Source organism: Galleria mellonella, unplaced genomic scaffold (genome assembly GCF_026898425.1).
Source record: "Galleria mellonella isolate WM207_F2 unplaced genomic scaffold, CSIRO_AGI_GalMel_v1 utg78, whole genome shotgun sequence".
Classification (NCBI taxonomy): domain Eukaryota; kingdom Metazoa; phylum Arthropoda; class Insecta; order Lepidoptera; family Pyralidae; genus Galleria; species Galleria mellonella.
This window is the reverse complement of record NW_026442151.1, coordinates 369,748-382,542: the sequence shown is the minus strand read 5'-3', so window position 1 is coordinate 382,542 and position 12,795 is coordinate 369,748. Positions and strand designations below refer to the sequence as shown.

General features: G+C 32.1%; 1 protein-coding gene across 1 annotated transcript; it reads right to left on the bottom strand.

Annotated features, from left to right (window-relative positions):
• Positions 1-2,054: 2,054 nt before the first annotated feature.
• On the bottom strand, positions 2,055-12,564 carry LOC113517462 (tectonin beta-propeller repeat-containing protein). The gene is made up of 6 exons (XM_026902127.3): positions 9,526-12,564; positions 8,891-9,087; positions 8,610-8,819; positions 7,681-7,767; positions 7,022-7,343; positions 2,055-4,364 (listed from the first exon to the last, which is right to left on the bottom strand). Exons 1-6 carry the CDS (start codon positions 12,335-12,337, stop codon positions 4,186-4,188), a joined length of 3,807 nt encoding a protein of 1,268 aa, XP_026757928.2. The 5' UTR covers positions 12,338-12,564; the 3' UTR covers positions 2,055-4,185.
• Positions 12,565-12,795: the final 231 nt, after the last annotated feature.

Here is a 12,795-nt window from a genome sequence, read left to right as displayed (position 1 = left end):
ATTTGGTAATGTAATATTTATATCGAGTATTTACCGTAATTGTCGTGATTACTGAAAGTCTCATGGTTTTAATAAAATACCCACAATCTTAATAAAGTGCCCTTTACTGGTATCAAATATTAATTTTGATAGTCAAATTTGAAAGAGGGTGCCCAATTAAAAGTTAAATGATTTCATTTGTAATTTATATTAGTGAATGCAAGGAAATAACGACATTAGCATAGAAGGTAGCAGATAATTCTACATTTTGGATTTGATTCACATCATATGCAATAATATATTTTACATTATTTAGACTGAAGCACAAACTTATTCTGAAATTATATCATTTACAACTTATCGGCAATAATTAGTTGAGTGAGACCACGGTTTCTTTAGGTAGCACATTATGTCTATACATGCTTATGCATTTATCTTAGACTTTCAAGTTTCAAATTACGTTTGTGATAACAAGTGTACAATCTAATAATTTCTACGAGACAACATGAATTTTATAGGTATATTTAAAAGATTTATACAATAGATTTTAAAGTACAGTTCTTAATTTAGGGATCTAATCATATAAAGAACCGAGCGTTTTATAACGTTTTATCTTAAGGACACGATTTAAAAATAGCAACATTTGTGTTATCTGTTAAACCAGAATATTTATTTTCAACCGTTAACTGTCCACTGTTGAACATAAACTTTCCCCATAAGAGCGGATTTTGCCAGTAGTAACCACGTTAGGCAAACGGCTTGACAACCACAGTATTTACATATTCTAAGAGGGTCGCTACTGCCCATCCCTCCACCATAAGTGTTCACCAAACCAAAATGCTTTATTTAGTTACCTACCATTTATTAAGTGTATTGCTCATCAAAAAATTAATAATTGTTACTTTTATTAATATTTAGATTTTGTTCTACTTTTTCTTAGATTGGCGCTTTAGATCAAACACAATGCCGCTAATACCCGTTATCACGCCATGCGTAATATGCTACTACGTAAGTATTCTTTAGGCTAAAATATCCCTTATGTTTGTTTTCACTACTCTAGGTGCTCCATAGTGAGAGGTCTCCATTTTATTTAAACTTTAATGCAGTATGAATGTATGTACGTTCTTTTTCAATTATGAGATTTATAGTAGATATATGCATATGTGCATATTATTAGAATTTATATTAAAATTAATAGTAATCGTAGTAATTTTGTTAAAATATTAAATAATACATAAAATAATGAAAAATAATAAGTGAAATAATGGAAAGAAAGTAATAATAATAATTTAAATAAGAATAAATATTAATTACATTTTAATTAATATGTTTTATTCTTACTATTTAAAATGTTTTCATGATCAATTTACTACTGCAAGAAATACAATGTCATTTTGTCATAATAATTTTAATTTAAAGAAACTAATCATAAAGGAATTTGATGTTCGAGAGAAAGGCAGCAGCGTCCCTAGACAAAACTAGCAAATATGAAAGGTTGTAGAACTTCTGGTAATAATAATAGTCCATCTTCGAGTATTGACAAATGCTACACTAATAGTAGCGGAATTAAACAAAATAATCAAATAATCAGTGAACACTACTACAATTTTGAAAACCGCATTCCACTTAGTGCAGTTTTTTTGTGTTGTCTACAAATATACAGACACTATTGTTTTGGTTTCTGTTGCTCTTATTACGAGCCCTCATTTTTTTTTTAATACAGACATCATTTAATCATCAGTTACAATTTTATTATATTAGGCAGATTTAATGATTCGCTTTCGAATAAGTGAATCTTTTTATTCATTTTTTACAATGATTACTTGTTGTTTGTATAATTGCTGTTTAATTACTACGACAAGAAAATTTATCTAAGTAGGAACTTTTCGTGTCATTCCCGTTAATTATATAAAAATAAAAGATTGTAATTGTTGTGTTGTAATTTTATTTTAAGCACAAGCGGCTATATTTTTCATATTCGTCTTATATTTTTGAATAAGTTATACATACACTTAGCTTAATATAAAGGAATGTTCATAATACAATGACTAGAAAATTATGTTTTCTTATTAATAATTAAACCTACAAATATATTTTTAAATAAACAATAAATAAACGAGCAAAAAGTAGCTAATAAAAATTTGAAATAGAAAGTTAATATAATAATAATATCACAATATTAATATTGAGTACATATGTAAATGCATGATATACTTATTAACAGAAATTATATTTATAATAATTAGGATGACCTATGTTGGCCTTACACTCCGAGTAAATGTACCGTCAGGTCCTACTGCAATATTAGACAATCTTTTATACAATGTAAAAAAAGATAATAACAAAAAGAATAAGTAACAGGGACGCGTACATTTCAGGATTATGTAATAAAGGACAAAATATAATATGTAGTATCTCCGAGACATCTCTTAACTTTTAGCCAACTCTGACTGAATATTTTATACGCGAAAAACAAATTTGCTCATTATGCAACGGTGCTTGATGTAGATGAAAAAGTAAGCTCAGAATTGTCTCTCGTTTGTGCTGGAATTATACTAAATATTGAATATAATTCTCCGTCGCTATTGCGCTGGCGGGATTCCAGTGTGGAATTATAGATGCGAAGGAAGATAGCTCCTCTCTCCCCTAGGCAAGTTGCAAAGCGATATATACCGCTACATTATTACGGTTATGACAATTAACAAGTTCCCCAAGCAGATGATGTTAAGTACTTGGGTATGTACTTAGATCGCAGACTTATCTAGTAAAAGCATATATGAACTAAACTCAAACAACTAGACACCAAAATCCATAGCTTGTACTGGCTGATAAGACGACAATCCCGACTGACATATGAATGCAAAATGACCATATACAAAACCATCATCAAACCTTTTTGAATATATGGCATACAGGTTTGGGGCTCAGCTAGTAAAGTGAAAAGGTCCCAAAGTAAGACAATAAGAAACATAGTATGCCACAGTATATAAGTAATAAATTTCTGTAATATGGATTACAAACTGAAAACGGTAAAACAGGAAATCGAGATATTCAGAATATCAATTCAAATTGAATAGACATAGGAATAAATTGGCGGCTCAATTACAAGGATGGGGACGCATTAGTTGTTCTCGATTAAAAAGACAACATCCAAGGACTGGTAGAAAGATTTACAGACAGAGGCTGAGTGCTGATGAATGGATTTGCCTCATCATATAATAAGAAAATTTAAATCTGACATATTGGATTATTGTTCTATAAGGAACAGATTGCCAATGAGCAGATTAGAAATAGAATTTAAAAAAAAATGTTTTTTCATATAATTACTATTTGCGTGGAATAGAGTCACAAAAGTCAGGTGGTTTAATTTTTATGCTTTGATGAATGATGGATGGAGGCAGGTTAGGTAGTCCATCGTGATGAAATAAACATGATGAGTTAGATTTCTAGCAGGATATAAAACTACTATACCTACAAGATACACTGCTTTCGGAGGGCTTAATGCATCCTAGAAATATTCCAGTAGTAGGTAAGCAGATTGGTAAACATTTCTATTTATTCAACATATGTCATTTGGTAAAATTTCCCGGAACAATAATGTGTTACATTGTATAATTGTCCCCGACTTTAAATATATTGGTTTTTCAACTGGAATAACGAGCCTACTAAAAAGCTTATGTCCATTTTTAGTTTTGTTACAAGAGTTAATGTTATTAAAATGTTGGATCCGAAATACAAAAAAAAAAAAAATCCATAAAATGTTCATTATAATCTACGATTGATATATATATAATTAATGTCAGATAGTGGAAAGTCATCGACATTGTTAAATGGATATTTCATTTCGGATATTAAAAATATTTTGCGCAAATCGATGAAAACAGTTCGTAATTCACAATGTAATAACAAAAACAAAAATCTTTAAGTATAATAATTAATTGGATAAGTAATTTTTTTTTAATAGAATATAGGTTTATCTTACACTTCTTTCATTAAAATTTTAAACACTTCTTTTAAATTTGTACTTATATCTATGGTTAATATAAGTATTTATAATTATCTTTCTACTGTAACCGACATGACCTAACTACAAATAACAGTGATTTGGGCCAACATAAGTTTACTTAATAAAATTCATGTCTGACATAATATCCAAGTAATTGTTTAAAATATTTTAAATGAAAGAGTATGATAAATTTGGAGTTCTTATAAAGAACTACCTCTAGCAGACACATGTACTAGACTACTAGATAGCACACGTTGCCAACTAGTGCCAATCGGGTTCTCTGCCGTTACACCGAGCCGCCGATGAAGGTGCCCATCCGTGCTAACAGCCCATACTTCCTGCTCAATACTGGACACGTCTTTGAATAACATATCACAATCTGAAATTAAAATTTATTATTTAAAATAAATAATTATTACATGTGTGGCATTTGCTTCAAGCTCAAAAAATTTCTATCTATGAATTTTTTGCATATTTAGTAAACAATCTTGGTATAGCTTTTTATTAAAATTATGAAATAATCAAATAATTAGAATTAATGGTTTTTATGCCAACAGATAAACTATTATTAATCTTCTTTACAGCTATACTTATACTATAACTTGACTAGCTATCAAAAGGTAAACATTACAGCAGCAACAGCTATAATAAAATTGCAAATTACCAAAAAGGTACAATAAATATTTTTAGAAATGTGGATAAAAGGTACTTAGTTCTATTAAGACCTGCCTAATTTGAAACGCTGGTATTTCAATAAATATATGTGTACAAAAATTGAAATAATATTATTCTTTATCTATCGTTTCTTCAAGTCAGAATTACAAGTCAAAAACAAGCAAAATAATTATTTAAAAATCTTAACGACCATAACAAATCACGCCCGCAAATTTATAATTAATTCAAATATCCTAAATCGTAAAGACAATAATTAAAAGGCGAACGTACAAAAAGAATTCATTACTTAAAAAAATTAGTAAAACATATTTTTTACTCACCTCAAAAGTAAAAGAGTTTTATAACGGACTTTTCTACCAAAGGGAGACTTTGTACAAAAATCATTTGCTTGGATACCTGTCCTATTCGTGTTTCAACCGAGAGGCAGTTTTTTTTAATGGGTGATGATGGAATAGTAACAACGTCTGCGCTATTGGTATATACTGGCGTACATCAGTGAGTGATGATAGGTGAGGATGAAAAGACAGGTCAGTTAGCCCATCATGATGAATACACTATAGTACCAAGGAATGAATATACTTGAAATTCAGCATGATGGTTTCCAGGGGGGACCACGTGGAAGTCGACCTGATGAGGTATATTGCTAGCAATGGGGCCCCTTAGTCTTCATTACTAACAATTCCTTCCCCAACCGAGCGGCAGTTGTGTTTGCATGGCTGTATTTCGGTTTGAAGGGTGGGATATAGCAATGAATTTACAGGGTATAGAGGCATAGCATCTTAGCCCTCAGGAATGCCAACGCATGGAGGTTATCATGGGTGGGTGTGCAGAACGCACCTTTTTAGTATCCTTTTTAATTTTATTAAAAAGAAGTTTTTATTTGTGATTTGAAGTTAATGTCAGTTTAGTTTTCGTTCGCTTTTTTGCTCCCTTGGTTTGCTTTGTATATTTTTTATATAATTATGTTATCTTTCTAAAAACACCGTGTTTCTATACCACCATACAGTCCTTTCGTCACAATGGGAACAGTATTCGTTGTTATGTCCATGGTACTGCTCATGTCTAAGCGATAGTTACCATTTTCAATCAGGTGGGTCATAAGATGCATAAAAAGACATCACGTCTACTTCTTACAATGTACGCGTTGTAAATGATTTAGGAACAGAGAATGGGATGATAGCGACCTGCATATTATTTTATAAGGCTGATCTAGATCATATATATAGAAATATTTCACGTTTGGGTATACCCAAACGATTCTATGACGTTTTATTAATTTAAGTATGTTTTCGGGAGACTTTATGGAGGCTGTAGATTTTATTTAAGCATAGACCTTATTTGTACCAAGTGCCTTAGAGGATTAATCGGAAAGATCAATATCTTATAGACTAACCATAACTGGAGGGAAAGGGATCATTAGTGACGGGGTCTAACAGCCCCATTGCAACCAAGGAATACAGGGTAAATCAGGTCTACCTCCACGTGGTTCATCCTGGAAACCATCGCAGTTAATACTTGTGGAATTTGTCACGATGGGCTAACTAATATGCTTTTAATCATCAAGCTCACCTATCATCCCTCAACCTGGTGCTCCGCCTGCGTATACTAATAGGGAAGGCAGAGTTATCAATAAATCACACAAATACACTAACCACAACTACAATACATGCGACACTAAAATAAAAACGATGTTTTTTGTAATTTTTTTGTTTCGTGTGAAAGATTACGATTAAATTTTCACAGCATATAAAACTAATTACGAGTCAACTATATACACAACTATATAAAGCTAAATATGGGTCAGTACCCCACAAAATTGACAAGAGATAGCATAAAAAATGTGTAATACATAATGATGATGTAAGGTTATTATAATTATGCACATAGTTTCAGTTAGTTCAATGGATGTATGCGTGGAAACAGTGGTCAAATAAGATAATTATTAATTTAGAACTACACATGGTAAGTGGTGGTACAAGGAGGTGAGATTACGAAAATAGAAAATTAGTAGGTGATTTAAATATTATTTTTATTTAAATATCAAGTGATATTGTGTGTTCGTTTATATATATTTTGTGTTATTTGTTTGGACCTTATAAACTGTGTCACCTCAATTCTGCCTTACTATTTTTTTGTTTAGTTTGTTTAGTATATAATATTATATGTTATAGTTGATTAATTAATATATTCCACTAACAACATTCTTATATCAGTTGTCTGTCTTATATTATTTATTGACATTTTTTATTTCTAAATTACTAATTTCCAATAAAACCATCAAGATTATTTAATAAATATGCAAAACATAAAAATCAGATTATATAAATCGTTAAATACATAAACAATTATGATATTAAGTACCTGTTAAATACTTCCACTGCTTGCCATCTTGTTGAGCTTGTGAAATATCTGTTCTTATCGCAATAGCACCATTAGAGAGTAAAACCCACGCAGCATTGGCATTGAGAGAAACGAATTTAGCACCAACAGATGTTTTATGACTGAAAGGATAGTTGTACTTTGGGGCTTCTATTAATTTCCAATTAGTGCCTCCAGGATTTTCTTTACAAATTCCTTCTCTGTAATAAAGTTCTCCTTTTCTACCTACTGCCCAAACGATATAATTGCTGGTACTGATAGCGATGAGTGTTTGTGGATTCTTCACATGTTCCCAGTGATTACCCTTAAAAAAAAGTTAAATAAGTAAAAATAGTACAACAAAACAATTAAACTACTTTAAAAGAAAACATTTATTTTAACATAGATAAATTCTAACACACCGTGAATATAGTTTAATTGATGTTTATATATATAATATATATATAATTGTCATAAATATATATAATTATATACATACATACATATATATATATATATACAAAATAGGCCTTTGACTCAAAACCTATTGTGAGCGAGTAACTGTTATTGCATGCGTACATGATCGTTTACATTGTTATGTACAATATTTCAGATATTTAAAAATAAAAATTTGTATAATCACTACGTATAAAAATAATTACCGTGGGACTTGCTGTTGTTACGCACGTACGATAAATAGCATCGCCTCCTATAGTAACAGCCCATACCAATACTTCATCGTCATTATTCTAAAATTATAAACAAAACAGTATAATACTTCTATCTAAAGCAATTATACCTACCAGACTTATTTATCAGAGTTTGTACAAAAGTCGCCTGCTTCATTACCGCTATCCCATTCATACTATAGCCTTGTATGGCCTTGTTTCGGTTTAAAGATAAAACCATTGTCTTCAAGAATGACAACACAAAATGATGTCTGTGGTGCTGTTTATGTCTATAGGCTATAGTCACCACTTTCGATCAGGTGGGCTGACACCTTGTTCGCCATTCTAATATAATCAAAATAAATTTAAACAACTATAATCTACAATACTTACTTCATCCAGTGCAAATATGAGATTTTATTATTACGCTATGGGAATAAGCTAATGAACCACTGAAACTGGCGCCAGATAAAAATGTATAATAATGGATATTGTAGTATGTAATTACTGTGCTACCCGTGGTAACCCTTATGCATTGATACTCTTTATTTATTTATTTAATAAGGTTCACATACAACTTTTTACATGCAACTTAATAACACAAAAAATAATTTTGCCTAATGTAAAAATCTTTTATACGCGAACACCACATGCACTATTATAATATTTATTCTTGAAGACTAAGTGTTAGATTTCAGAGTCAGACCAAAACAAAATGGTAGTGCCGACTTAGAGGAATTACCCACTGTGGTAGCTGAAATAATGGTCTATTACCGAATTACGTATACAGGTATAAAGTGTATATGTAATGAATTTAATTGATATTCAATGAAAAGAGGTTTGTATGAATTCTTATAATTTGGTAATAGATTTAATTTCAAACTTCATACTAAATTTTATGTACAATGCTATTATTCACTTACCCATAATGATATATCTAAAAGTGCTGTACTACCCGCACGAATCCAAGGACCTTCAGTTATAATTTGCGCTTTTCGGTACCACCGTCTTCTTCTGACACAATCAGTGAAAATCTTTTTTCCATGATATGGGGCTGGAAAATCTGTTGCATATTGCCATCCATCACTGTCTACTCCACCTGGAGTATTGTAATCTATCATCCATTCAGATATCTAAAAGATGGATAGACAATAATAGATAGAGAGCTATTATTTACACTGTAATTAATTAGAGAAATGCTCACCCAATGCCAATGGCGATTTATTAATTTTGTATGTTCTCTTGTTCTTTTGTGTTTACCAGTAATATCACTCCACATGTAACGATCTGTGGGTAGTCCAGTAGAAGTGTAACCGGAAAGAGGATTCCATCTTTGGTTTTCATACACACAATAGGTTTGAGTGTCAGTCATGGAATTGATACCCTCATTGCCACCTAATCCTATAAATCAGAAAAGTCTAATTAATATAAAAATATTGTAGCAAGTATGTGACAGTTGCAAGGACTGACAGACTTTGTATGTCAAATAATAATGTCCCTTATATATCTCTAATTATATACAAAATATGATTGTTTCAAAATACTTACAAATTCAAACATGTGAATGTTCTGTTTCATGGTGCAGATTACCAATTATGTTAAAGTCAATTTGTCTACTGTTAGTTTTTTGTAATTGAAACATAATGATAAAATTTTATTCTAAGAAACTTGTTTTGTTTAGAATTACAAAAAACCATAAATGATAACGTTTAAATGATATATACAACAAGAACTCAAAACATAGTTTAATTGGTATAATTAATAGGATTGTAAGGAAGACAGCTGTACTATATATACTATTTAATAATTCTGCAAGAACAATTGAAGAAAGGGTATTACCTTTTAATGCACCACCTCCCCACCCTCCAGTGTAAACCCATACACGATGGTCATGAGATATACCCCAAGTAATCCCATTTTGACAACATTCAACTTTTCGCAAATATCCTCCCATCATTCTCCAAATCATTTCATCAGGATCTATAATAATATTTGTTGTAGAATAAACCATGGTATAAAGTTTTAATGGGCCTTGGACTGAAGCTGATGTTATGCTCTCAGGGCTAAGTCTATGCTCATAAAAACAATAGATCTTATCATTAACAGTAATTTTGAATCCTTGATTGTTGCAATGTATGGTTATTGAAAATTCCTGTCCTGGAGCCAATGGTAATGGATGTCGTTCTTCAACACCCCAATTACCAAACATTTTTGTATTACACACCACAGTGCTCTCATCAAATCTAACATTAAAGTGCAAAGCAATCTCAGTTACTTCTGTCTCTATTTTGTGTCGTTGTTTCTTAATTTCAGGACCTTGTAAATTTACATGAAATCTTTTTATTTCATCATTTAAAGAACCTGTAATTTTGAATATACTGCCGGGTGGAAAATTATTATAAAGATTAGTTGTAAAACCAGATAAAGCATATTTCCCAAAAACTTGAAATTCTTTGGAATGAAGTTCATTTTCTTCAGGATTCTGTCTCATAGGCATAAGATCCCAATTAAGCACATCCCCAGAACTGGTTACAGCCCAAACTGAATTTTCAGAGGGTTTGCTTGAAAGACCATTGATTTGTGATATTATATCCACTAAAACACTTAACCATTCTTCTTGTTCCATTTCAGAAATAAATTGAACTTTAATATTTTCATTATTTTGTCGTGGTGTAGATAAATTAACTCTAGGACAGCCAGGCTCTGATGATGAAATAACACTAGTTACTTCACCTAGATTTAAGATAAATTTTATAGTACCATCAGGTTGGAAAACAGATAGAGTTCCAGTGTTTTCTAAAGCATGCCAATAAAGTGAAAGTATACAGTCCTCAATAGAATTATTAGTAGTGACTAATCTTGCTTCACAGCTACGTGTCCATCCTTTTTCTTCAATAGCAACCCCATAATTTGATAAATCTACATCTTGATAAGTATTTCTATTTTTTAAACAATCTAAAATTTGCAACCTCCATTTAGCTGTTAAGTCTGAATTATGAACATTGTATGAATCAGTGAACCAATGCGGTATTTGCATTGGATCTATTGAACAAGCTCCTGCTTCTACAAATGACCAAGTAGTATCACATGTACCCCATGCAGTCTGACTAACTTCTTCATCAAAATACATACCAGAGTCAACATCAAATACACTGCTGTCACTGTCTGGTTGAGCTTCCATACCCACTACTGAACCTACACTGCGTACTGGACTCCAAGCTCGTGGATTTTTTAATGTTGTTTCATAACTTTTCCCAGTCAAATCTATATTATCAATAATTGTATTATTCTTTGGGAGAATTTCTTTTGGAGGTTTAATTGGTAAAGTGTGCTCTATTGGTGCAGAATGTGACTCTTCCCAGGAGTTATGTAATTTAATATTAGATTTGAGCTCTGGTGTGTTTTCACTTAACATGCTAAGACTGTGATGTTTGGCATTTGAAGCAGATGAAATAACACTAGCAGAACTTGATGTGCGACTCAACTGCATATTGGCCTGAACCATTCTCCATCTTTTACCTGTTAATTCTGAAGGAGTTATTCCACTACGCCAATAAATACACTTGTCTGATTCGCCAATAGCAAATACTTGATCATTGATTCCAACTGAGATATTAATCATATTTCCTGTAATTTCCAACCATCCACTACCCATTGCAGCTGTTTCCGAATTACCTGCCATATTACCATCAATACCTTTTCTGAACCATACTCTTGTATCTGAACTCACAGCCCAAACAGCATTATAACCAACAGACATAACTGACAGTTTAGTTTCACTTGGAGATTTTACTTCTAACCAAGCTTCTCCAGTTGGACAGTCCTTTGTTATCCCTTTCCTAATAATAGCTCTCCCAGTCCAAAGCATAGCCCACACCAAGCCAGTAGGCCCTACTGAAATTTGTTTAATATCACAGTTAGGAGGTATACTAACATTTATCCATTTTAATCCTTCTGGAGAAGTAGTACCAACACCAGCTCTATACATGACTCTACCATGGGCTGTAATTGCCCATACTGAGAGAGTCCCAGGTGCAGCATATGGGATCTGATTTCCCCCAATACATACATCTATAAAAGGCTCTTGTGTTGGATCTTTATGAAGAGGAGCTATAGCACACCATGAGTTCATTGCACTAAATTTGCGATATCTGATCCATTTTCTTCTTCTTACACAAGACTTCCATTGTTTGACAGGACCAAACTGAGCTGGAAAATCAACAGCATAACTCCATCCATCATGGTCTAAAGGTTGTCCATCTAATGTGAGTTCGAGTTGCCAATCACCTTCCCACTGCCATGCCATCGAAGGCAGACGGATACGATCAATCGATTTATCTACTGTGCCGTCTTGGGATGAGAAATGGTACCTATCTGTAGGGAGCAGTCTACCACTAAATCCTTCAAGTGGTAACCATCTCTCGTTTTCATATGACTCTTCTTTAACTCTAATCGGAATTTCTAATCCGTGAACGTGTAAATAAATCTGGCGATCACCACCAACGGCCCACAAATAGTGGGGCACTGCAGATAAAGTTTTAAACTCTAATCCTAGATACATAAATTCCCTCCAACATGATCCACTAGTAGATAAAGCATAAACTTTACCTTCATTGTTAATAGAAAATAGTAAAGAACCACTGCTAGACATTTTGAAATGGAGTTTGAGAAAATTCTCAAAGTAATACAATAGGTAATCATAGATTTAGGTTAGTAGCTGATAAATTAGGTAAGATAGGTAACAGAGATCATTTTTGTAATTCATTTCAATAGACTCCTGATAAGTTATTTTGTGTACGTAAATGCTAAATGACAGACTACAGAAAGAAAAACAATATAAAACCCACATGAACCAGCAACCGTTCACTTTATTTTTTTATGTGTATGTTTTACGGATCTGGATTCCAACATTTAAACCCTTTTTTTAAAGTTCGAGTTAAATACTAAAGTTAGTGTTGCGAAATAGAATTTGCTGAAATGCGCTAAAAATTCTGTGTTGTCAGATAAATTGAACCGCAATTCGTCAAAATATTCTCAAGTCTCTCTAATCTATGGACTTGGAGAGGAAAGGGATTGTTAGCAATGGAGTTTGACAGCCCCATTGCTAGC

Bases quoted from the DNA above. Each gene is read 5' to 3' on its own strand.
- LOC113517462 (XM_026902127.3), bottom strand. From the start codon at position 12,337: ATGTCTAGCAGTGGTTCTTTACTATTTTCTATTAACAATGAAGGTAAA. The intron at 8,820-8,890 runs GTGAGCATTTCT...TCCATCTTTTAG, and splicing joins TAAATCGCCATTGGCATTGG to ATATCTGAATGGATGATAGA. The intron at 7,768-8,609 runs GTAAGTGAATAA...TTATAATTTTAG, and splicing joins TTTTAGATATATCATTATGG to AATAATGACGATGAAGTATT.